This window comes from Protopterus annectens, chromosome 8.part0 (assembly GCF_019279795.1).
Source record: "Protopterus annectens isolate FY-2018-M chromosome 8.part0, PAN1.0, whole genome shotgun sequence".
Taxonomy (NCBI): Eukaryota; Metazoa; Chordata; order Ceratodontiformes; family Protopteridae; genus Protopterus; species Protopterus annectens.
The window spans coordinates 583844574-583870870 of record NC_056741.1 but is presented as its reverse complement, the minus strand read 5'-3'; the positions used below and the strand labels follow the sequence as shown (position 1 = coordinate 583870870).

The 26297-nt window shown below is 38.9% G+C and overlaps 1 protein-coding gene across 6 annotated transcripts in view; it reads left to right on the top strand.

Annotated features, from left to right (window-relative positions):
• The window catches only part of FLAD1 (flavin adenine dinucleotide synthetase 1), a 996688-nt gene that overhangs the window by 153265 nt on the left and 817126 nt on the right, over positions 1–26297 (top strand). For all 6 annotated transcript variants that reach the window (XM_044080084.1, XM_044080082.1, XM_044080080.1 and 3 more), the window contains one exon: positions 9405–9632. In XM_044080084.1, the coding sequence (XP_043936019.1) occupies positions 9468–9632 (165 nt within the window). In that variant the 5' untranslated portion in view covers positions 9405–9467. The remainder of the gene's footprint in view (positions 1–9404; positions 9633–26297) is intronic.

The window sequence follows — 26297 nt, the reverse complement described above, 5'->3', positions numbered from 1 at the left end:
TATCAAGACTAATAAGTGTTAAGTCTTTCTTTTTCCTGTTTGCATAATCAATTAACGTTAAAGTTCTCCTTATATTATCAAAAGTATTTCTATTTCTAATAAAGCCTGTCTGATCTATATCTATTATACCTGGAATGATTGTCTTTAATCTGTCAGCAAAAATACTCATAAACATTTTATAGTCAACATTAAGTAATGAAATAGGTCTATATGAAGTGCATCTGGTTGGGTCTTTATTGGGTTTTAAAATTGGTGAAATAAATCTGTATTGCCAGGATGGGGGAGTTGTTAACTCATTTTGAGCTGAAATGAAAACCCTATGTATTAATGAGTAAGTACTTTTAGGAAGAATTTTATAAATCTCTGGTATAATACCATCATTACCTGGTGCTTTGTTTGATTTAAGTTTGTTTATTTGTGTAATTACCTCTGTATATGAAATATCTTTATTAATTTAGTCTGTTGTTTATTAAGTTTTTTGTTCATGTTTGTAGTTATAAATTTCTTTATTTTATCTTTAGATGTTAATGTTATTGTGATTAATTTTATGAAAGTGATTTCTAAATTCATCTAATATTTCTGGTAAACTAGAGACATTCTTCTTTTTCCCTGGAGAGAAAATTTCTTTTATATGATTTTGTTTATTCAGCCTTTTTGTTTTATTTTTAAGTCTATGTAAGTATTTGGGACTTATTGAGTAAGACAAAAACTTAAATTTCTCTAATGTTATTTTGACTTTATGAGTTAAAATTTCTTTTTTATTTCTCATTTAATTTAATTTTATTTTCTCAATGACTTTTTTGTCCATAATATTTTCTTTATTATTATGTTTATATGAGTCTAATTTGCTTTGAATATCTAGTAATTCTTTGTCCCAAGATTTCCTTTTATTATTATACCATCTGATACTTTGTCCATATAAATATGATTTTAAAGCATCCCAAATGTAAACAATGGAGACATCAGGTGTAGTGTTTAAGTCTAAGAAATGTTGCACCTCTGTAAGTATATAATCTTTATAGTCCTTTAGTTGAGGTAAGTATGCTGGTATTCTTTTGATCTGGACATTATAAGTACTCTTTACTATGAATTCAAAGACAATTGAATTATGATCTGATATAGGACATGAAATGATTTTGGAATTAATTAAGTCTGTTACCATTTGGTTAGAAATAAAGACTCTATTCTTGAATAAGTTTTATATCTGTTAGAAAAAAAGTGTATGGTAATGATTTAGAATCTATCTGGTTATTAATATCATTCAAATGATATAAATTAATAAAATCCTTTAAATGTTTTGCATTAGATGTAATTTTCCTTTTTCCTGTAGTAGTAGTATCTTTTTCATGTAGGATACAAGTATCTTTTTCATGTAGGATACAATTAAAGTCACCTGCTAAAATAATATCTCCTATAGAAAATGATATAATCTTATTGAGATGGTGTTTCACTGTATTAATGCCAATTCCTGGTATCCAATATACATTGATTAATGTATATACTTTCCCATTAATCTGTATTGTAACCATACAGAACATTCCTTTATCATCTTTATAAGACTTAATAGTTTTAAGTAAATCCAAAAGGACCAAATCGAAGGCACGAAACACCAGCAAGGTTCCACAGTTTAATGACTGGACATGTAAAACAAACAATATTCCATCCACAATAATTAACGCTCTTAGCTGAGAAATTGCGTTTTCGTCGTTCCTCACAATGACTTCATCAGATACAATCAATTCCAGTTAATTAGAGCATTAAATACAAAAAACTTTTAAAAAACAACCAATTAATCACAGTGCATTTCTAAATAACCAATCAATAGGTATTCCTCATGAATATTAAAACCTAACTAGCCCTGTTAAAAACAACTTTTTACTTAAACTTTTTAATAAATAAATACATTTAAAACAATTATTGTGATATACTTTTTAATAAATAAGAACAATTCAATAAAATCTGTAGTGCAAGATAAAAATTAATAAGTTAATATAAAAACAACATTTGTTTGGAAGATTAATTTCATTTAAGTGCTGTGTCAATTGTAAGTAAATAGTACCATCTATTGGCCATTCTATGAAATTACAAGCTTCAAAAATTAATTCTCTTATTTGTTTTTTTAAATATTTGCAGCTTTTATTTTTAACACAGGGACCATGGATACACTTTCATTTAAACCAGGTTTTTTAGTGGCATTGAGATATATTTGCCACCATAATTCCCTGTAAGCCAATCTTTCCTCCCAAAGTCCCCCTCTTACGTCCTTTACCACTTGTTCAAGGACAAAAAATTCAAAAGATGCCTCTGTACAGTCCTTTGTATATGTGTAAGGGGGGGAGAAGGGGGAGGGGGAGGTATTGGAATTAATACACCCAACCCCGACTAACGAACAACATTACAATGCTATTGAAATCAATGGTATCACACATACATTTGGAAATTTTACCATTTATAATTTTAGTAATATTACTCCAACTGAAATACATTTTCAGCTGTTGAGTAAAGGTTTCAAATTCATCCCATTTATAAAGGGTGAATTGGTCAATACTATTATAGATGTTAAGCTTTTCCTTAGGAAAATTAATCTTGGTATTTTGTTTGCCTCTGAGAGTCCAAATGACAAGAGTAGTCTGCCTCCTCAGGACTCAGTTCTAGTCCGTAGAAGTACATATAACCCACCCTTGCATCCACAGGTCAAAAATTTTGAAAATATGTTAGAAAATGAAATTAGGCAATTGTACGAAGAAAATGAGATGGATTTTAATCTTTCCAAGGAAGAAAAGAAACTTTATGCGAGTTAAAACAACAATGACCTGAGAATAATGAAACCGGACAAGGGTGGGGGCATTGTCTTCATGGACAATATCATATATGAAGGAAAAATGAACTTTATATTAAATGACACAAGAAAATACAGGCTAGTTTCACTAAACGAAATAAATCTAGCTTATTATAAAATTGATAATTTATTAAACAGCTACCTTTATGAAGGATCAATAGACAGAAAAACCTTTGAATATTTATACGTGGAAAAGCCACGAATACCATCTATATTTGGGATACCTAAGGTCCACAAAAACTTGGAAGATCCACCTTTGAGACCTATTGTGTCAGCAGCAGGGTCTAAGACGCTTCCAATGGCAAAATATGTTGACCATAAGGTAAAACATATAAGTATTGAGAACATATATACATTGAGAGATTCCTGGGATTTTCTTAGATGTATTGGTCCGGAACTATATAATGATGATTTAATTTTCATTACCATCGATGTCGTGGACCTATTTACATGTATTCCACACAAGGAGGGCCTGTTTATGTTTGAAGAAATGGTTTACAAAAACACCAAACTAACATTGGCTGAAAAAAGTACCATTACAGGGTTAGTGGACTTGGTAATGACATACAATTTTTTTACCTTCCAAGGTGAATATTATCAACAAATTCAGGGTACAGCAATGGGCGCAGCTTGTGGACCCATTTATGCTGATATTGTCCTAACAAAGTGGGAGGAAGACTATGTAATTAATTCTTGTTACAAAGACTATTGGACTTTGTACCGTCGTTTTACGACATAGTTATCTTCTGGACAGGAGGAATTGAAAGATTTAATGAATTTTTTGAATACATTAGCAATTCCACCAATTTCTTAAAATTTACTTACTCCCTTTCAAGAGATAGGTTGCTTTATTTGGATGTTGAAATATACAAGAAAGGAATGGATTTTGAAACTAAGGTTTACAGGAAGAAAACTTTCTGTAATTCCTTTCTCCACTTCACTAGTGCACACCCCTCACATTGCAAGAAGAATATTGTCAAGGGACAGTTCGTGAGGGGTAGTAGGGTGACCAGCACTAGTGAAGACTTTCTGATTGAATGCAATCTATTAAGTAAAATGTTTGAGGAAAGGGGTTATCCGAAAAACTTTATAATAAAGCTAAGAACTGAGGTGGAATTGGGAAGGCAATCTAGGTTCCAGCCAATAAAGGGACAAAAACTAATTAATAACATTACAGAAAATGGGATTATTAATATTGATAATGAAAGAAGATACGAGCAGGCCCTTATTATGGAATACAATGCGTCAAATGTAAGGGTCACTGACTTATTTAGAAATGAATGGACTAGATTTCTGGCTCTATCGGATATAGATGGTATGAATAATTGGATTCCTAAGATTATATATAGAAATGCCAGGTCTATAAAGAATATTTTAGAAACCCAAACTAGAAAGAATATAATAAGTGAAGGGATGGAAGGTCAAAAAAGGAAAGGTAGCTATAAGTGTGGCCATTGTAATCAGTGTATTTATATGTCAAATGTTGGTGAAATTACCATTCCCAGTAGGAATAATAAAATCATAAGAAGTAAATGTTTTTACAATTGTGAAACAAAGGGTGTAGTTTATATCAGCATTTGCAAAAAATGTAATTCCTTCTATATAGGTAAAACTGAGCGTGTCCTCAGGAGGCGGATATATGAACATCTTTAGATTTCTAAAGCGAAAGATACTAACGCTTTATTTAGACATACAAAGGACTGTACAGAGGCATCTTTTGAATTTTTTGTCCTTGAACAAGTGGTAAAGGACGTAAGAGGGGGACTTTGGGAGGAAAGATTGGCTTACAGGGAATTATGGTGGCAAATATATCTCAATGCCACTAAAAAACCTGGTTTAAATGAAAGTGTATCCATGGTCCCTGTGTTAAAAATAAAAGCTGCAAATATTTAAAAAAACAAATAAGAGAATTAATTTTTGAAGCTTGTCATTTCATAGAATGGCCAATAGATGGTACTATTTACTTACAATTGACACAGCACTTAAATGAAATTAACCTTCCAAACAAATGTTGTTTTTATATTAACTTATTAATTTTTTATCTTGCACTACAGATTTTATTGAATTGTTCTTATTTATTAAAAAGTATATCACAATAATTGTTTTAAATGTATTTATTTATTAAAAAGTTTAAGTAAAAAGTTGTTTTTAACAGGGCTAGTTAGGTTTTAATATTCATGAGGAATACCTATTGATTGGTTATTTAGAAATGCACTGTGATTAATTGGTTGTTTTTTAAAAGTTTTTTGTATTTAATGCTCTAATTAACTGGAATTGATTGTATCTGATGAAGTCATTGTGAGGAACGACGAAAACGCAATTTCTCAGCTAAGAGCGTTAATTATTGTGGATGGAATATTGTTTGTTTTACATGTCCAGTCATTAAACTGTGGAACCTTGCTGGTGTTTCGTGCCTTCGATTTGGTCCTTTTGGATTTACTTGGTTTATTTCGTATTGGTGTTTTTTTACTTAATAGTTTTAGGTATGGGCATATTTTTGTTCCATAAGATAGCCACTCCTCTTTTTTTCTGTGTCTGTTCTAAGCTAACCAAGACTGCATATTTATTAGTGGCTAATTTATCTATATCCTTTTTCAGGAGATGTGTTTCTTGAAGGAATATTAAGTTGGCTCTATGCAAATTAATATATCTCATTAAACTTGCCCTTTTACATGGGTTATTCAATCCATTAATGTTTAAAGAAATTCCTTTTAGAGATACCATTTAACTTCTATAAACATATAAAACATATAATCAGAATAACAATTAGCAAAATAAGTATTATTATGTCTCCTCCTTTAGGTGTTCTATTAATTGTAGCTGTATTTAATGAAAATCTTATGGAATTTTGTGTAAGTTTCACGTTTATTTGTAGTGACAATGAGTTTATAAAATGTGATGTGGATGTCAAAACTATATACATACAACAATAATCAGGTGAAAATAATGTTTGGATTAAACATTGCACCCAGCCTGGAGTTGAAAACTCCAACTTCGAGTAGCAAATACCACTCAAGTTATCCCCCTATCCTAAGCAGCAGTACTTCAGCTGCCACCAAATTAATTCGATACTAACTATTATTAACTAAAGTTAACATCATTTAACTTGATTATCTATTATAACAAAGCTAAACAATTTTTATAACAGCTTCATATAAACATGTAAAACATTTAGAAACAACTAATATTGCTATGTACATCTATTCTGTATAATACACTCATAATCAAAATAGCATTCTAACAATCTTGATAATGGGAGCAAAGAAGAGAGAGAGAGAGAGAGAGAAAAGAAAAAAAAAAGGGGGAATATCCATATGGTAGTTTAATGAAAGTTTGTAAGAATAAGTTCTTATTATATGTTTATGTTCATTTGAATTCAGTAACATATATTATCTTAGGCTATTATGGTTCAGACATTACTTATATTAGGGTATTCCCACTTTCTGCCATAGTAATACAGTTAAAAGCTCTTAAAACTTTAAATTACTTGCACCAAAAGCTTCCTTCTCATATTTATTATTGCCAATTAAATAAAATATTTATTCTCATGCATAAGTTAAAAGAACATACTGCACAGCAATGTTGATTCCTAGTTATACATAAATCATTGTGATGAAAGCCATCTCTATTTTATATATCTGAACTGCAGCTTTAAAATATGTCACATGACAATTTCTTCTGAAATATAATCATAATGATACATGTACTTGTCTGTTAGTCAAGGCAAATGATTTATAACATTACATATGTTTAAATCATAAGCACTTATATACATTAAAGTGCTGCAGTCATATAAGGTTTCAAAAACAAGTGTACATGTGTTTTACCTTCTATGCCTTCTAAAATATCTCATTAGTTTACTATGGCATATTAAGTTATTTAAAATCATTTTAACTTTTATATTTTATAAATTACATCTTAAATAAGTAAGTTATTATAAAGAAAAACTCACATTTAGGTGTCATAAAGTTCGTTTTTCATCACAAAGTCACATTTACAGCAGTTCTACTTCCTGAAACAGTTTACTTCTTGAATCTGCGATGTGTCAGTGTGAAATCAGGGGTCAAAGTTCAAAATGGCTGCTTTCAGCTTCTCTGTGTGTATTCTGAGTGTTGAAGCTTTTAAAACGACTCGAGGACACTATTCACGAGGAAACCCACATCCCAGATTGTCTCCCATAACATTCTGGCGGGAATTTTAGTAAACGCAAGTGACTGACATTCATTTTGTAATACAAATGAATCTAAACAGTGCAAAACCTTCTCGAAGCATTTTACAAGTCATTACAGTCTCTATGACAGTGAAACCAAGCCTACAGTTGTTTAACATAAACACAACTTATTTTTATATGCCCCATTTCATTTTCTCATATAGATCTTATTACATACACATATCAGTATTATCAGAAGCATATAATTTTATAGATAAGAGAGAGAGAGAGAGAAAAAAAAAGGAACCTACAAAGAGTATCTACAAAGATATATTACTTGCTGTTTGTTTTAATAAAGTAGAACATGAGACATATTACTTTCAACTACTTTAGTTCTAGTTAACTGCAATTATTTCATGACATATTATTTGAAATCATGTATTAAGTAATTAAGTCATGGTATAATATTTAGCAACAGTATTTAAACAGCATAAATATTTTTTAAAGAACTAATACATTATTTTTCCTCTTATTTCATATTTTCCATCAAACCTCTCTCCCTGCCCTCCCCCACCTCTCACTAAATGTATAGTTTAAAGAGAATGCCATTATTTAAAACAAGAAGAGAAAGGAAATGTATCAAATTACTAACCTTAGGTCTCTTTATCACAAAGAGAAACAAGTTGATTCATAGCAGGTTATTTGTTCCTCAGAAAGTTTGATTATTTATAAAACAAAATCAGTTCTTTGCACACAAAAAAGTAACTTTGAATAAATCCTTAAGATATTTGTGGCTTTCTTGAAAATGTAGTAACTGTAATTAAAGAGTTCAAAGAAATAAAGAACATGTCATTTGTTTTTTAGTCTTTTTTGCTTCTCTGAAGTCTTCCAAGAAGTTCCTGTTGCCATCCTCTTTAGTGAAGGGCTTGCCCATTCCATATCTTCTATTTTATCTAATATTTTATTTTTTTTAATGTACAGCAAAGCAGAGTCCAAGTCTTCAAAAATTCTAGGGCCATCTGGTAAAAAGATTTTTAGTTTGGAAGGAAATAAAAGATGAGTTTTGAACTGTGCTTTCTTAAGCTCTCTTATTAGTGGCAAAAAAAATTCTTTTTGTTATTACCAAGGAAGAATAGTCATTGTCAAAACGCACAGTTGCCTCATTAATTTTTATAGGAGCTTTAGCCCATGCAGCTTTTAATACCATCTCCTTGTCATAAGATGATAAAAATCTTACAATAACTGATCTAGGATACTTTTTATTTGTATTAGAATTAGAAAAAGACCTATGGGCTCTTTCAATACCAAAAGAAAATGCTTCTGACAGATCTAAAGTTTTGGGAAGCCAAGTATTTAAAAAGGAAGTAATGTTGTTACCTTCTATATTTTCTGGCAGTCCAAAAATCCTTATTATTGCGTCTGGATCTGTTTTCCAGGTCATCTAGTTTGGATTGAAGGTGTGTGTTCTGTTTCAATAAAAATTCAGTGTTAATTTCTTCATCCTGAATTCTGTTGTCCATATCATTAAGAGTCTCTTCTATACCTGTAATCTGGGCTTTCTGATGTTGTAAGTCTTGATGTAACAAATCCATTTGTTTTGTGTTTTTTTCTGTAAAGTTATCAATTTTAACATCCAGTCTGTCCATTTTAGTTGTTAGTTGCTGAATAGTTGATAGTAAAGACTGAAGCTCTTTCTTGATGCTGGAATCCTGACTGTTAGCCTTACTGGAACTCATTCTTAACAGAGGTGATGAAAGAGAAATTTCCAAGAAGATTTCTGACAGGAAAATTATTTAAATTTTCTTTCTTTTTTAGATATTATTCAAGATACTGGTATTCCAAACGTTTTTAGAAAGAAAATGATTACATTAGTTGAATTTTAAAGTAATTATTTCCTGTCAGTGTAGTTATGTTGGTGGAGCTGAAGAAATCTGCTGCTATCCTGTGTTCATCCTTGGCCACGCCCCCTAGGCAGCATCTTCTGTTATTTCCATCCCACCCCTTCAGTTTCCATGAGGAAGTCTAGTATTCATACTGTAACACATCTTCTACACAGACTTCCTGTTGTCCTGTCCTTGTGAGAAAAGTGCTATGTGGAACTCTTTCACAACCACCACCAGTAAGACAAGTTCTGCATTGAGTAATTCTTCACCGTAACCTTGGTAAAGAGGGCAGCCATCATAGCTATACACCAGCTTACTGTCTGAATCCCATGGGGCATGTTCTTGAATCTGGGCTACCATCTAATAGGTGGATACAGTAAAACTGCACAAAAGTACCAACTACGGCCAGGTCTGTTTCTCTTTTATTTTTAACTTGGCCATATTGCTTTCTAAAGGTTGCTACAGCTACTTTTGTATTTACTAGGTTTCATTTTCTGATCTTTGTAATCATTTTGTCTTTTTTCCTCAACAGGATTAATCTGAGACAGCTGATTTACTTCCTGGGGGCCAATAGGACTAGAATACATGGTTTTGGATGCATCGGTGCACTTGTGTTAGCAGAAGCATTTTTCGTGTCAGGAATCTGAGTCTTCATTTAACATCCATGGCAGTGAACAATACAGGAGTCACTAACAATAATGCATCCCCACAGCTTACAGTGACAGCTGGAATTATCATCATAGGAGATGAGATTTTAAAGGTAATTGATTTCAGTTTAATGTGTTTCATTCTGTACTTGACGGACAACAGTTACATTTTTGTAATTTAGCTACCTGTTCTTTTGCTGATGTGTAAATTTGCTTCTTGTGTGGTAAGTCTTATTAGTAAATGAAGTCCTCCAAACTGCCATGCAGGAAGCTTACTCCCTGCACTTACTTAATGCTCTACTTGTGTGTTTGCTGTAGCTTGTTATAAGGAGAATGTCCCTGGCTCATAGCAACTTCATTTGCAGGTGGTGCTTTGACCATTTGTCCTTATCGTATAGTTGGATATTGCATAAAGTGACTGCTCCTGTTTGGAGTATAATGGAAAATGTAATGTGCTGTTTCAGTAGAAATAGAGCAAAAGGAAGTGTAGCCCAGTTCCATCTCAGAAGACACTATAACAGCATTATGCAGAGATATTTATTGAAACTGGGTTTGCTGTAGTAGAACATTATGCCTCCTTAACTGTTCTAAGAAATACTTGCACATTTTGACCTACTTGCTGGTAGTACACATTACATTAAAGGCTATTTTGATAATTCTCTGACTTTCTAGTCTTTTATTTTCTGCTGTATTTGAAGTTGCTTATGGATCCCCTTTTGCTGTTCACCTTGATCACTACTTTTGTGCAGTGTATCTTAAAGAAGTCTTTTAAATATTAATTAATTGCTAATAGATACCATAATCATTAGTGTACATGGCAAAATATAATGTATGCCATGCAATTAAGAAAACTGTCTGTTTTCTTCTCCAGGGTGCTTTGGTCCAGTAGTGTATAATAGGTTCATAGGTTTGTACTAGGCTATCTGCCCTAGGGCATTTATAAGCCTAGCCAGAGTGTGTGTGGCTTACACCACCCCTTAGGATGAGAATACTATGCCCATTTAGGGTTTAGTTTACTGTGCCTCTGTCTAGTAGTGACACAGAGATGACCCCCGGGGTAAACCTACGATCTCCCATCCACTCGTCAAGATTTCTCTTGAATAGAGTTAGTGAGGGGCTCTGCCTAACATGGACTGGGATTCTGTTCCAGAGTGTAGGGAGCCTCTGGGTTATGAATCTGTCCCTCCAGCACATCCTATTTATTTCTGTGTTGAGGTTCAAGTCTCTTGCTCTCGTGGCTCTGATGGATTTGGATTTTCTGAGGTGGAGCATGTCTATTAATTCCGGATTGGACATGGCCTTGGCACAGATCACGTCTGAGTAGGCGGTATGCGAATGAATAGAGCTGGAGTTTCTTCAGCCGAGCAGCATATGACATATGTTTGAGACCCTTTATCCTCTTGGTGAGGAACTTTTGGGGTCTTTCCAACTGCTGCAGGTGTCGGGTAAGATACATCCCAAATGGGGCATTGTACTCGATCATTGGCCTGATAAGAGAAGAGTACAGGGGCACAATGACCTCTCTTGATCTAGATGTGAATCCCTTCATGATAAGGTGGGCAATACAGAAGGTCTTCCTAACCACTTTGGCAATGTGAGTGTCAAATGAGAGGTTACTGTCAACTTGGGTCCCTAGGTCCCTGATTACCTCTTCCATACTTAATAAATTACCACCTATGTGGTAATTTGTGGGTACCTTGTTTTTCCCAAAGGGTATGACTATACATTTTTTGGCGTTCAGCTTAAGGCCATGGCTCTGGCACCAATTATCCGTTTCTATGAGGCCTCTCTGAAGGATGCTTGTGTCCGCTGGAGTATCAATTATGGCGCCCAGTTTGCAGTCATCTGCGAACTTTGTCAGCCACAATCCTCCTATGTTTGCCTGCACCTCGGAAAAATAAATGCCGAACAAGAGGGATCACAGGACTGAGCCCTGTGGGACACCGCTTGTGACTGGCTTGGAGTCTGACATGGCTCCAGCAACTCTGACCCTGTGGGTTCTGTCCTTGAGCCAGTTTGCAACCCATCTTGTGACATATGGGTTTACATTTAAGCTGGTGAGTTTGTCTATGATGCCCGAGTGGGGTATTGTGTCGAAGGATTTTGCAAGGTCAAGGTAGGCTGTGTGAACTGCCTTACCCTCATCAATGGCCTTAGTGACTGTTTCAAAAAAGTCAACCAAGTTCAAAAGGCAGGATCTGCCCTTGACAAAGCCAAATTGGGTAGGATCCAATGTCTGTAGGTCCCCAATGTCTTTGTTTATGAATTCCATAATGATCCTTTCCATAGCTTTGCAGACCAGGCTCGTCAAGCTTATGGGGCGGTAATTTCCAGGGTCCGTAGAAACACCGCCTTTGTGGAGTGGGACCACTGTTGCCGTACGCCACTCTTTGGGTACGTATCCTGTAGTAAGTTTAGGGTTTAGGTTTAGGTTAGTACTAAGCTAACTGCCCTTGAGAGCCATTGTAAGCCTAGCAAATTGTCCCTTGTGAGACTCAAACCCTGCACCTTGTGTTTGTAAGGCAAACACCTCAACCATTAGTCCACCTTTCCAACCCTAAGTTGGCTAAGATTAAACAGCAGCCTTATGTGTGGGTTTAGTTCCTCTTGGAGTTCATGTAACACACAGCCTGGGACACTGTCCGGTCCCATTGATGCTGTGTTTTTAGCTTTAGAGAGGGCAGCTCTCACCTGGGCATCTGAGATGTTAGGGAGCCTACACTCTGCTTGGATAGATATTTCTCCTTTTGGGGGGGAGGGGGAGGAGAAATTTGCACTGAACCTGTCTGCCAGGATGTTAGCAATGTCTGTGGGTTCAGTGTATTTTGTATCATTTTGGACTAACTTTGAGCATATCTGGGAGTTTCCACCCAGGTTTCTAACATAGCTAAAGAAGGCCTTGTGATTGTCTTTTGTGTCTTTTGCGATTTTTCTCTCAAAGTTGGCCTTGGATGATTTTATGAGTGATCGTAGTTTTTTGCTAGTACTTATCAGAGATGCCTTCCCTTTTAGGGATTTTGCTCTGTCATGTAGTAGCTTCCTACTCCTGTTGTAAAGTTTGTTTATGGCTGGGGTCCACCAGACTGGGCGCCTGCCTTTGGGGGAATGGGTCTTGGTTTTATTTAGGATTGCATGATCCATGCATTTTTGAAGGTGCTCGTAGAAGGCATTTGTAAAGGATTCAGCAGTATGGGTTGTGGTTTCCACTGGCCCAGGGGCCTTGAAGGATACCACTTCAGTCTTAAGTGTGAAGTTGGCTTTTGAGAAGTTCTTCACTGTTGTCTTTTGTGCAGGGGGTGGGGGTGGGATATGGATTTCCAGTGAGATTAATTTATGGTCTGATCTCACCAATGAGGGATATACTTCCGGTGTGGAGCATTTTGTCCCCATGTTTGTGATGATCAGGTCTAGTATATTATCTCCTCTTGTGGGAATGGTGACTAGTTGTTCCATCGCATTTGAGTTTATGAATTCTAGGAACCTTTGGGCTAGGGTGTTGGGGCTTGAGTAATGTTCCCAGTCTATGTTTGGGTAGTTGAAGTCTCTCAATATGATGGTATTTGGAGAGACATTCATACTCTCCAGTGTCTTCAGGAAGGCTGTGTGGGGTTCCTGAGTTTGAGAGGGTGGTCTGTAGCATGCTACAAACTGTAGGGCAGTTTTGCCTGTGGTTAGTTGCACCTGGATGGTCTCCGATGCTTCGTGCGTTGCCACTAACCTGGAGGTGTTGGTATCTTTGATGAATATAGATACTCCCCCTCCTTTTGTGGTTCGGTCCAAGTTTTGGGGCCGGAAAGTATGATATGAGGTAAAACCTGATAGTGCTGGGGTGCTCTCAGGAGCCTTGAACCAGGTTTCAGTCACTGCACAGACATCAGTGTTCTCCATACTGAGGAGGGCTTCAAGAGCGTGCATCTTGAGGTTTAGACTTCTGGCATTGAGCAGCATTACCCTTAGTTTTTTTCCACTTGTGTTTTCTAGGGAGGTAGGTTTATCATTTGAGCCTTGCCTAAAAAAGGCACTATGGGGGTGGCAAGAGCCTTGGCCAATATCCGGAAGCCCAGGGGTGACAGGTGCAAGCCATCCCTTGCGAAGCAGCGTGGCTTGTCAAGGATGTCATCCCAAGCAGACAGACATTGGATCCCCTTAGAATGACACCAGTAATTAAGCCAATTGTTAAAACTGATCATTTTGTCTTTGTACTGTGGCATCATTCTTGGTGAGGGTAAGATACTGCTCAGGGTCACGGTCATACCGGCCTGGGCTACATAATCAGAGAGCTCCTCTATGTCTCTTTTCATGTAGTCCAGGGAGGTATGTCTCAGGTCGTTCACACCGGCATGGACAATGACTGAGTCATATTTGTACTTGCTGTGGAGTGACCTGAGTGCTTGTGTTATGTGGCGGATTCTAGCGCCCGACAGGCAGCTTACTGTGACCTTTTCCTTGTTCAGTATGGTGAGCGGGACGTCGGTGTGTCTGCCTATGGAGTCACCTATTACAAGTGTGTCTGGCATGTTGTTTGGCCTTAAGGGCTGTGACTGTTTAACACACTGACTTGGTGAGCTGTGTGTTGCATGTGCTATGTCTTGAGGTGGCGGTTGCTTGTGTGTCTGCTTTGGAGGCCTCTGTTGTTTTGGTAGATTTTTAATCAGCGCCTCCGAGTATGTTTTTGTGTGTTTATGTGTTTGGTTTGCATTTGTGATAGTTCTATGTGAGACTGGGTTTGTGGTGTGCGTGGTTACCTTCTCCTCCTGACTGGTCTTGCCAGTACTGAGTTGAGAGAGCTCAGCCTCCAGTTTGGCTATATAGTTGCATCTCTCACATATATTTGTATTTGTTGGGAGGAGGAGAGGGTTGTCTGTATACATGAGGCAATTGTAACATTGCCTCAAGATTCCCAGATTCATCAGCTGAACAGGAGAGGACGCCAGCAACTGACTCTTCGACATGCTAGAATAGTGAAAAAAGATTGCTGTGTAACTGAGTCAGAAAGGACCTATAGGGAAATGGGTACTCAAGGGAATTTAGGTGAATGAAGTACTTTCTTTTGTTTAAGAGTGCTTTTACCTGTATAAAAAATGCTTTAGGAGCAAGTGCAGAGCTTTTCAGATAGAGAATAGGTTGTTTAGATTGCAAGTAGAGCAGTTCTAAAGGAAAAATTGAAGAGCAGACTTTACGGAGCCAGAAATAGTTTAAACCTGATTAACCAGCGCTGCCCGATGTGCTCTATGAGCAACTTCGTGCAAAAGCGTGCAAAAATGGGCTTTATAGCAGGGGGTTGAAAAGAGCCAGGAATTGACCCAAAATGGCCAATAAACTACAAGTTGCTGGGCTGGAACCACTCCTCTAGGGACAAATAGGTTGCTCAGTGCTCCCCACTCCCACTGGTGAACAAAAAAGCTTCCTGTTATCCAAATAAGGATATGGATAGCACAGGAACTAAGACAAAGCCCAGAGATCTTCAAAATGTGAAGACTGGACTATTGTAGTTCAGTAAGGTGGGAAAACAAGGATATTTTTTTATTTTTTTTTTATTTTTTTTACAGAGACAGAAGAAAAAGATACAGTAGCAAACAGTAAATGCTATAAAAAGGCTAGTGCACTTGAGTGTGTTAGCCTAACAGTTAAATTAAACAAAAATAGCTTTTTAAAGTGCAAACAGTTTAGAATCAACACAGGTACAGTATAATGTTCACTGTTCAGTAGTAGTGAAAATACAGTTTACATTTCTGTATAAATTTTGTGTGCGTGACATCTGTAATTGCTTTCCATCTCCTATCCTGTTGTGGGTGATGAATTTCTGTGATTTCCCAACATAACCCCTTGTTTCATTCCATCATCAGCTGTGTAGATTAAGATTTGGTATACAGTGAGCTTTGACTGGAGATGTCATTCACTTCTTCAAGAGATGCAGCCCCGTGTGAACTCTACCCCTCTATGTAATGTTTTAATATTCCCTTGTGACCTTGGATTCAGCCTGGGGTTCATCCCTTATAATACCGTTACAATCTCCACTCTTGTCTGTCAGAAATTGAGTGGACAACAATTTCTCAACCCTGGCCAACTTTCCAACATTTGAGATGCAAGTCAAACTCCAGTTTTGCACTTCTGATTAAAGCAGAACTAGGGTTATTAGTCCACTTTTAAATGAATTTTATTTATTTATTTTTATTTATTTTACATTTGTTGACCGGGCTAGTCCAGCTGGATATATGTCCATTTTCAGTGGAGGCCCGGGGAGAAAAGCTCCAACGATATTACAGATAATTCACAGCAACAGTCAATATATGGTCAAACATAATAACACATTGAGTCAGAACATGTGATATACATACAAGCAGGCATAGTCATCGCAGGAAATTACATAAACAAAGTTTAGTAGATATTTGCTATACAGATTCTAACAATAATTTTTTTTTTTTTTTTTTACATATGTCCATAGGATGTTGTGTGAGGAGGAGTTAAGGAGGAAAGGAAAAAGAAAGGTTAATCTGGGTTGTTACAGGAACAGAGCCAGTGTTTATTGAGATGTGTTTTCAGCTGTTTTTTAAAGAGTGGAAGACTAGTTAAAGATGAGATATCAGATGGCAGTTTGTTCCATATTTTTCCAACAGAGTTAGAAAAAAGGCTATCACCTGCGGAGTTATTGGGTATGGTAATATTAGCCATTAGTTTGTTTGATGAACGTAGGTGTTTCAAGTTATTATAAGGCGTGATGAGGTTAGAGAGAATTGGTGTTTTAGAAGGCTGGTATAGAATTTTGTGAGCAGTTAAGAGCTGTTGATAAATCAGCCTGTTAGGAATTAATCCACATGCCTTCAAATTCAGTCTTTAGAATGGTTCTTCTATCAGTTGTCACTGTCAGATCATCATGAAATGTCAGTTTTCTAAATATACTTGAAAAAATAAAGGCATTAGATAGACATAAAAGTGAATGGTAAAGGAAGGGCTGTGGTCATGAATTATGTATTGCACTCCTTAGATGTGCACACACAACTTAGATTTTACTGGGACAGGACTAAACCTCAAAGGAAATCTGAACAACTGCTGGTGGCTTTTGCTGCAGGGGCAGAGGGGAAAGCTGTTTCAAAACAAACCATTTCTAAATGGATAGGCCATTGCATTAATTTCTGCTATAAGCACCATGGAAAGCCTATCCCATAGGGGATTAGACCCCATTCAACCAGGGCTGCATCTGCCTCCACAGCCTTTCTCAGAGGTGTTCCTACCAGGGACATCCTAGAAGCTGCTATCTGGAGTTCTGTAATACTTTTACTAAGCATCACCATTTGCCTATTTTCTCTAAATCCAGAGCTGGCTTTGCCACTGCAGTCTTGCAGGACCTTATTGCTGGCCCTAAAGCTATATAAATTCCTTCTCCCATCCTTAGCTTTGGGAATCTACCCAAATGTGATGACTGCAACAGTGAAACACGAAGAACATAGTACAGTTGTGTACACTTACCATAAATGCAGATGTTCGAGTGTATTCACTGTTGCAGTCCTGGTTACCCTCCCTCCAGCCCCCTGACTTCTTTTGGCTATACCTCTACTCTCCTTTACTATGCTTAAAAGCTTTTTGGTGTATTTGCTTTTTTGTTGGAGGTATACCATTGTGTATATGTGTATATATATTTAATTGCTTCCCATTGGGGGCACCTGACATCTGGGGCAAGAAACAATCATGTAATGGCGTCAGCTGCATGCTCTATACCCCCTGACTACCTGACATCACGGAAGATGAGACAGCAACCGACGCAGGACCCAAGACTTTGATAATCAGGCCGACTAAGGGCTACTGCAAACAGATAACCCAAATGTGATGACTGCAACAATGAATACACTCGAACATCTACATTTATGGTAAGTGTACACAACTGTACTTTATGCATGACTGCCACTTGGAAAGCATCAGAATGATGCAAGTTTCGAACAGTAGTAGAAGCACTCTTCTTGTTTTCATGTTTTGTTTTTACATCGCTTAATACTAGCCAAGTGTAATGGTTTTTTGACCCGCTGTAAAAAAAAAAAAAACGTGTGACTTGAGCAATAGATTAATTTTAAACAATGAAGTCCAAACCTTAATGTCACAATGGGAGCTGTACAGTATGGCAACCTCTGATAGTTATATGTACTAATTCAGAGATTGCTTTACTATGGAGTAATGAGGATATGTCAATAGACTGTTGAGATTTAATAGAAAGTCACTAAACTATACTCTTTGACTCTACTGTTTGCGGTCACGCTATGCAGAATAAAGAGCTGCACAATTAAGATAAGCTTTTTGATGAGTTCATAAAAAGTAAACACTGAGAGTCTTGCCTAACCACACTCACTACAAGCACACACAAAAATGTAATAACGTTATTCTTTCCCAGTGATTGGGGACTGAAAGCTTTGACAGGAACTGAATATTGTTAATTGTGTTCACCAGAGGGAATGAAAACAGGGCTGCATAAAGTAAATTGAAACCAGGAGTAGGGTTGATGTTGACGTGGTAAGCGGGTGGTGACAAATGGGAGGTATCAAGACAAGTTTCTTTGAGTCAGAATTTTAGACATGGGGATTGTCCCTTTAAGGTTCCTAAGAAATTTTCCTTTGGATGTTTAATTGTATCTTAAAAAGAACTGCAGCTCCCTTTATCTGTCTGTATTTATGTTCAGTAGTAACAGATACGCTGTGGCGACCCTAACCGAGAAAAGCCGAAGGAAGTAGTAGTAACAGATATGCCTTGAATTGTTTTTATACAGTGAATCAAATCTTCAGAGATTTATTTATCTTATTTTATATTATTTTTGTTTATTTACTAGGGTAGAGTACTTGTCAAGTATGACCACATGCAGGCTTAGTCTGGGTTGCATAGTACATCAAGGTTTACAGAATATGGTACTACAAAGAAGCAGTTCAAAACAATGTTACATCAGATTAACTGAGCATGGTTACATACATGCAATGGGTTAATAACTCAGACAAAAGAATGTATTTGTAGCTACAGGATAGTGCAACTATTTATGTATATACAAATGCTCTTTTCCAAAGGAGGAGTGTACAACAGTTACAGGGCAGAAGTAAACTAAGTGATGGAGTTTACAATTTGACACTCACTTTGTTTAAACACAAATGCTTTGCATTTGAACTTACATTAGTGGAAGAATTCCTTTAGGTGGAGGGTTTGCCAGAGTCTGGCAGCAAGTACAGGGAAACTGTGGCTTGTGCATTGGAGGTTTGTGCTTGAAGATGGGAACATAGGAGCTGAATATGATTGTTTTCTAAGGTTGTAACCTGATGGGAACATTTGTAAATAAGTAAGGAACTGATAATGTCAGCTCTTTATTTCACAGGTAACATTTGGCCCTCTTGAACCTCAGGCAGTGGTTCCATTGACAAGGGGATTTGGCTAAGAAGTAGCATATTTTATTAAGGATGGTTTTTAGGGCCATGGAATTTTTTTGGCTGAGGCTGTTGCGAATAGTTGCAGACCAATATTTTAGCTGTGTGAAAAAGGATGGTCTTCCCCGTGGCTTCACTGGCTGGTAGAGGAGGAGTGTGATAGCTTATTGAACCAGTACAGTAGATATTTGAACTTTGAATGTTTTTCAATATATGTGAAAAATGTAAGCAGTTGTCGGTATAGCTATATGCCAGTGTAACTGAAGGTGGGAGTGATTTGTACAATATGGTTGTTTTTCAATCTTGGTTAGGAGGCATTGGGGTGTTCTGATATTCTTTGTGGTTCCAAATATAATTTTTTATGGTTATGTAATAGCTTTTTGGAGGAGAACCACTTAATAAGATCTAGAAGATCACACTAAAGTTGATCTTGGGTGTCTTGGGCTGGATCTAGAGAAGATTAATGGCATAAAAGTAAGAGTTGTAGGTGGGCTAAGTCAAATGGTAGTTATTCACAAAGATTGCAAAGAGGAGGGGACATGAACTGAGCCGTGTGGTATGCCATAATGTGTAGTGGCTTTGGAGGAGAAGGAAGGCTTCTCCTGTGGTGCTTGCAGTTAATACTGTACTCTATAGGAAGAGGTGCCCCCCCACCATTTTAGTTTGATTGGTTTAGGGCCAAAAATCTGCTTAGGGTGTAAATACATATGTAAACACTTCTAAACAAAAATCCTTTGGTGCATACTTGGAAGCCGTACAGAAGTGTTCCCACTCTTCTTTTTTAAATTCCTTTTCCAGTCTCTTTTAACCTCTTCTGATTGTTTTCCATGGTTACCATGCAGTATTTCATGCACCTTACTAATTGTCTTGTTTTTAACAGCAGCTTCTGTTCTAGACTCAACTAAAAACTCAAACACAGCTGGTCTTTCACTTACCGTTCCCCATCCCAGTCTCTCTATCTATATTGTGATATCAACCCCGTGGTAGGTAAGTCAGTCTTTAGCCTGCAGTACAAAAGTCTGCTTGGACTCATTCTACTCTATTACTTTTCCTTCCATTATTTCCTCCCAATACCTAGGTTTCCTTTTTAATTTTCTCCAGTAAATTCTGGTCCTATCTTGTCATAGGATCATAGGAAGTTACTAGGCTATTGGCCCTGAGGCCCTTATGAGCTTACCCAAGAGTTTAGCCCATGTTTAGTCAAAATCAGCACCTGATGTCCCAGTCCAGCAGGGACACGGATGGAATCCAAAGGGTATATTTTCTGTTTCCCATCCAGTTATCCAGGTTGCGCTTAAAAAGGGGTAAATAGGTACTCTGCTTGATGTGGAGAGGGAGTCTATTCCATAGATGGGGGAGTCTGTGGGAAACAAATCTATCCCGTCAACAAGTCTTGTTGATGTCACAGACCAGGTTGAGGCCGCACATGCAGGTTATTCGAGTGGAGCTTGACTTGCAGACATGCAGCAGTCCCATCAAAGTTGGGTCCGTGATCGCCTTGTATGCCAGACAGAGGTCACCTCTGAGGAGTCTGTATGAAACCGATTAGAGGGCTAGGGCTTTTAGCCTATCTGTGTATGGTAGATGTTTGATGCCCAAGATTCAACTGGTGAGGAACTTCTGTGGTCTGTTAAGCTGCTGCATGTGATTTGCGAGGTACATGCCGAAAGGGGCGTTGTACTCAATAATGGGCCTTATAAGAGAAGAATACAGGGATATGTTATGACCTCCTTGTCCCTGGTTGAGATACCCTTACTTATGAGGTGGGCCCTGTAGAAGGCTTTCCGTACAATGGAAGCAACCTGAGTGCCCAAATCCCTCACAACTGATTGCGTGCTTAGGACATTGTTATTAATGTGATAATTTGTGGGAATGTCACTGTCCCCAAAGGGGATGATGATGCATTTTTTTGGTATTCTGCACGAGGCCATGTTTCTCGCAGCAGTCATTTGTCTGAGTGAGACTCTGTTGGAGGATGCCCACATCACTAGGGGAATTGATGAAAGCACCCAGCAGTCATCTGCAAACTCGATCAGCCATAGACCACTGGTTTTGGCCTGCACCTCAGAAAAGTATATCCAAAATAACAGAGACCCCAAAACCAAACCCCGGGGTGCAGTGCTTGTTACAGGTCTACTGCTTGAGATGGCTTCCCCTGTTTTGACTAGGTGGATTCTACCAGTGAGCCAATTTGCTACCCATCTGGTAACATATGGATTGATGCCTAGTTGAGAGTGTTTGTCTATTATGCCCAAATGGGGAATAGTGTCAATGGCTTTGTCCAGGTCAAGGTAGGCGGTGTGCACCGTCTTCCCCTTATCCATGACTTTGGTGACTGTTTCAAAGAAGTCGACCAGATTTAGCAGACATGACCTCCCCTTGACAAAGCCAAACTGTGTGGGATTGAGTGTTTGGAGGTTGCCAGTGTCCTTGCTAATGAGGTCCATGATAATCCGTTCCATGGCCTTGCATATCAGGCTAGTTAGGCTGATGGGTCTATAATTTCTCAAATCAGTGGACGCTCTACCTTTGTGTAAAGGGATGGCAGTCGCTGTCCTCCACTCATCTGGGATGAAGCCAGTACTCGGGCTTTGTTGAATAGGGTGCCTAATGGTGCTGCAAGTTCCTGCCTGAGTTCACGTAGGATGCAGCCTGGGATGTTATTGGGTCCCGTGGAGGCTGTATTTTTTGCCATTGAGAGAGCAGTGATGACCTGTTGCCTAGATATAAGTGGAAGGGGCAGGTACTGGGAATGTCCTGATTTACTGATGGGGGGGAAAGAGGGGTAAAGTTTTTGCTGAATCTGTCGGCCAGCAAGTTTGCTATATCTGCGGCATTTGTATATGTGGTGTCCTTGATCACCAGTTCTGAACAGATCTGGGTGCTTCCTTTGAGGTTGCAGATATATGTGAAGAAGGCCTTATGACTGTCTCTAGTAGATGTAGCCAATTTGGACCCATAGATTGCTTTGGAGGCTTTCACTAGTGCTCTTATTTGCTTGTTCAGGCTAAGGAGACATTGCTTCCAGTTGAGCACTTGCTCCTTCTTGGTCTTTGACAGGAATTTTGTCCTTCTGTTATAGAGTTTATTTATTGCAGATGTCTACCAGACAGGTTTACTCTTCCTTGCAGTGGATGATTTAGTCTTGTTGGGTATTCCTGATTCCTTGCGTCTATATAAATGCTCGTATAGTGCTTTGGTGTAGTTTTGGATATTGGTGCCAGTTCCTACAGAAGTGGAGGGGGCTGTGAAGCTGTTTATACCATCCCTCAGGAGGCTGTAATCAGCTTTAGAGAAGTTTTTATGATTGTCTGATGTTCTTCGTGTTTCACTGTTGCAGTCATCACACGTGGGTATCCTGCCAGGGGTAGCCCTCAGTCGGCCCAAATACCAGAGGCTTAATATTTCTGCGTCGGTTGCTGTCTCTTCAGTACTGACGTGAGGTCGTCAGAGGTATAAAAACAGGCAGCCAATGCCATTACATCAGTCTTTCTTGCCGAGGAGCCCGAAGCATTAGTAGTTTGCACGAGTGCCGGTCGGCCGTTACCTGAGTTTTCGTTTCCAAAATTGAATCCTTTTGAAGTCTTCTAAAGCTAAGTACCCCGTTGGGAATCCTTTTTTCTTGCTCTAACCGATGTCAGAAAAAGTTAACAATTGTCTCGTCTGTGGAAAGCAAATACCACACCGAGATTTCCATTCTTACTGCGTCACCTGTTTAGGCCTAGACCATGACGTACCTCACTGTCAGTTTTGTGCTTTTTTCAACGCCCGAACTATTCATCTTCGGGCCCTTATTGTAGCTAAATACTTTCGTTCTCGATCTCCGTATTCTGAAATGGCTTCAGTAAGCCATCCAACTATCGTTGTTCTGAAAATATGTAAGGATAAAGACAGAGAGTGACCGCACAGGTCCAAAACTGCCGATGACGCTTCCATTAAGCTAGTCTCCAGTTTGCCAGTACTCAGTGAGGCGCAGCCCCTGATGCCCACTTTGATGGATTGGCAGGCCACTACCAAGACCCGTTTGGAGTCCGATTTGTCGTGAGACTCTTCTTTGACTATGGAACTTATGGATGTCTCTACCTTGGATGAGTCTGGAGCTGCTGTGCAGGCACCGGCTTTTGAGGAAGCTCTTCACACTACCGATATTCGACACAAACAGACGACTTCTTTCGTGTCTTCAGTTCTTTCTAAAACTACCAAATTTCTAAGGCCAAGGGTACAAGCTACACCTAAAAAAACACCGACCCAATCTCAAGTGCCTGCTTCCTTGCCACAATCTCAGATGCTTAAAATGGCAGAATACCTGATCATGCTGATTAGGGGAAGCCAGCCTTCTCCTCCTAAAAGAAAAAGAGACTTGTCCCCAGCAGCTTTATCTGACCAAGAGTCCGACGACTCTGAGATTTCTGATTATGAAGACATGCCCTTATCTGCCCATGAGGATTCAGATGCAGTGGAATCCATTCCTTCTGCCTCCCCTCCAGAGGATTTTTCTTCTGGTGAAACCCTACATACTTTGAGAGAGTATTTCCACTGGGAATGCAAGGATTATCCTCAGTCCAAAAAGAGACTCGGGGAATTTTTAGGTCTACCACAACGCAGACCCTTAGCTATCCCTCCTGTTCTAGATGTTGTGGATGATGTCTTTATGGAATCCAGTCTAACTCTTGATACTTTACCCCCTGCTCCAAGGAAACCTGACAGGTACTACAGAGTCCCTGACTCTCACAAATTTCTCTTCAAAAAATCCTACTGCTGACCCAGAGGTCATCTCCCAAGGACCTAAAGGAATAAAAGCAACTACAGCTAAGAATCCCCACCCTCTTGAACAGGGATTCCTAAGCTTTAGACAGATGGGGTAAAAAAATATACACCTCTGCAACTCTTGCCATTAGAGCATTGAATTGTCAGTTCCACATGCTGAAATACCAGCAACATACTTTGGAACTTATTAAGCAAAAGTTATCTACCTTTCCTGACTGTGCAGAAAATAAAGAATTACAGGAGCTTATGCATTCTGCAAGCCAAGTCAGCAAGCATACCCTGCAATGTGGGTTTGACGCCCTAGAAGCATCTTGCAGGGCAGTAGTCACAGGTTCTGTACTTAGAAAGCATGCCTGGCTTAAGGAGCAGACCTTGCCAGACCATGTCAAATCAAAATTATTGGACGCTCCTCTGAACAAGGACAATCTGTTTGGCATTAAAGCAGAAGAGGTTTTAAAAAAGATGCAGACAGTCAAAGATTTTTTGCAAGTGCAGCCTCCAAGATGTAGTAGGCATTGCCCCTCAAAACATTGGTCCTTTCCAGCACCCTCAAGGGCATCTCGAACTAGACCCAGGGGAAACAGACTCCCCCAGATTACAGTCTCAGGGTATGCAGAGATCTAAGCAATGGAGTAACTCCACTTCTAAAGCAGGAAGTGCTAAGCCACCCTCTTACGGAAATAATTCACAATGGCTTCTCAACTCCACCCCTCACCTCTGCCCAATTGCTCATGCCCCTAGGAGGAAAACTTGCCCACCATGCAAAAAACTGGACCTCCATCACCAACGATTGATGGATCCTCAACATAGTAACCCAGGGGTACACATTTTATTTCCACACACTGCCAACCCCAAAAGGGTTCCCAGATGTTCCTCCAAACCAGTGGGCATAGGCACAAAACCAAGTTCAGTCCCTGCTTTCCATAAGGGCAATTCATCCTGTTCCTGCAGAACAGATAGGCCAAGGTTTTTATTCCAGACTTTTCCTGGTACCCAGAAAATAGGGCACCTGGCGTCCAATCATTGATCTATCCATTCTAAACACCTACATGGTGGTACCAAAATTCAAAATGCTCACCCTACAGCAGTTTCTCCCTATGCTGTCCAAAGATGCCTGGTTAGCCACCCTAGGTCTAAAGGAGGCCTATCTGCACATCCCAATAAGGGACTCCTGCAGGAAATATCTACGTTTCAGGGCAGGATGTATGCATTATCAGTTTTTTGCACTTCACTTTGTCTTATCCACTGCTCCCAGAGTTTTCACAAAATGCCTGCCTCCAGCCATTGCTTATTGCAGACAGAGAAATATTCAAATGTATCCCTACTTGGACGATTGCCTAATTCAGGCAGACAATCAGGAAAAGCTGTTGCAGCACCTGACATTTGTAAAGGACCTTCTAACCTACCTAGGGTACACTATCATTGAAAAGAAATGCAAACTAGTCCCCAGTCAAAAAATTGTATTCCTGGGAGCAAGCTTGGACACAGCATCCCAGATGTGGCATTCCTTACTTCAGAAAAGCAAGCTATCCGCAAGGAAAATCCTGAAGGCTGTAGGGTTCATGGCCTCCTCCATTCTACTAATTCCATATGCCAGACTGCAACATAGGAAACTTCAGTGGTAGTTAGTCTTTGGTTCCAACATTTTCGGGACCCAGAAACAATCATACCTATGATACATTGTCTAAGGAAAGAGTTCCTTTGTTGGGCAGCAACATGCAACCAGAATAAGGGGCTTCCCTTTACACAAACCCATGCCACCCAGACCATAACCACAGATGCATCAGATTATGTCTGGGATGCACATCTGGACGACAGGTGCATTCAGGGCCACTGGAGCTCTAATGAAATTCATCTGCACATCAACCAAAAAGAGATGCTAGCTGTTCAGCACACACTGACAGCTTTCAGATCCCTACTCTCACCAGGGCCCTTACTAATCAAAACCGACAACACCACAGTAATGTGGTACATAAACAAGCAGGGGGGGACCCATTCTGCAGGCTAGCCATGACCCTGTGGAACATGGCCTCAGCCATGCATATTCACCTGCAAGCTCAATTCCTGCCAGGCAACCAAACCTCTCTGGCAGACAACTTAAGCAGAAATCTCCTAGACCCGCACGAGTGGCAATTAAACCACAATACCTTCAGTCTTGTGACCCAGAAATGGGGTACTCCAAAGGCGGACCTATTTGCCTCCCCCAACAACCACCAGCTCAGCAAATTCTGCACCAGGGTACCTCACAGCAAGGCCTGGAAAGTGGATGCCCTATCCTTCCAGTGTGCAAATCTCTCAATGTATACATTTCCCCCTCTACCTCTTCTTGCAAGAGTATTGCTCAAGATAAGGGAGGAAAGACCAAGGGCAATCTTGATTGCCACAGACTGGCCACGCCAACACTGGTACCCACTACTGTGCAGTCTGTCACCATTGCCTCCATGGCACTTACCCCAATCCCTACTCTCCTGACTCAGCAGGAGGGACAGTTCTTGCATCCACAGTTGCAGACCCTGAACATTGCAGCCTGGCTTATCCCTCAATTCCAGTGGCCAGTCAAAGCAAGCAGGTACTAGATGTCATACGTGAAGCCAGATGACCCAGTACAAGGAAATCCTA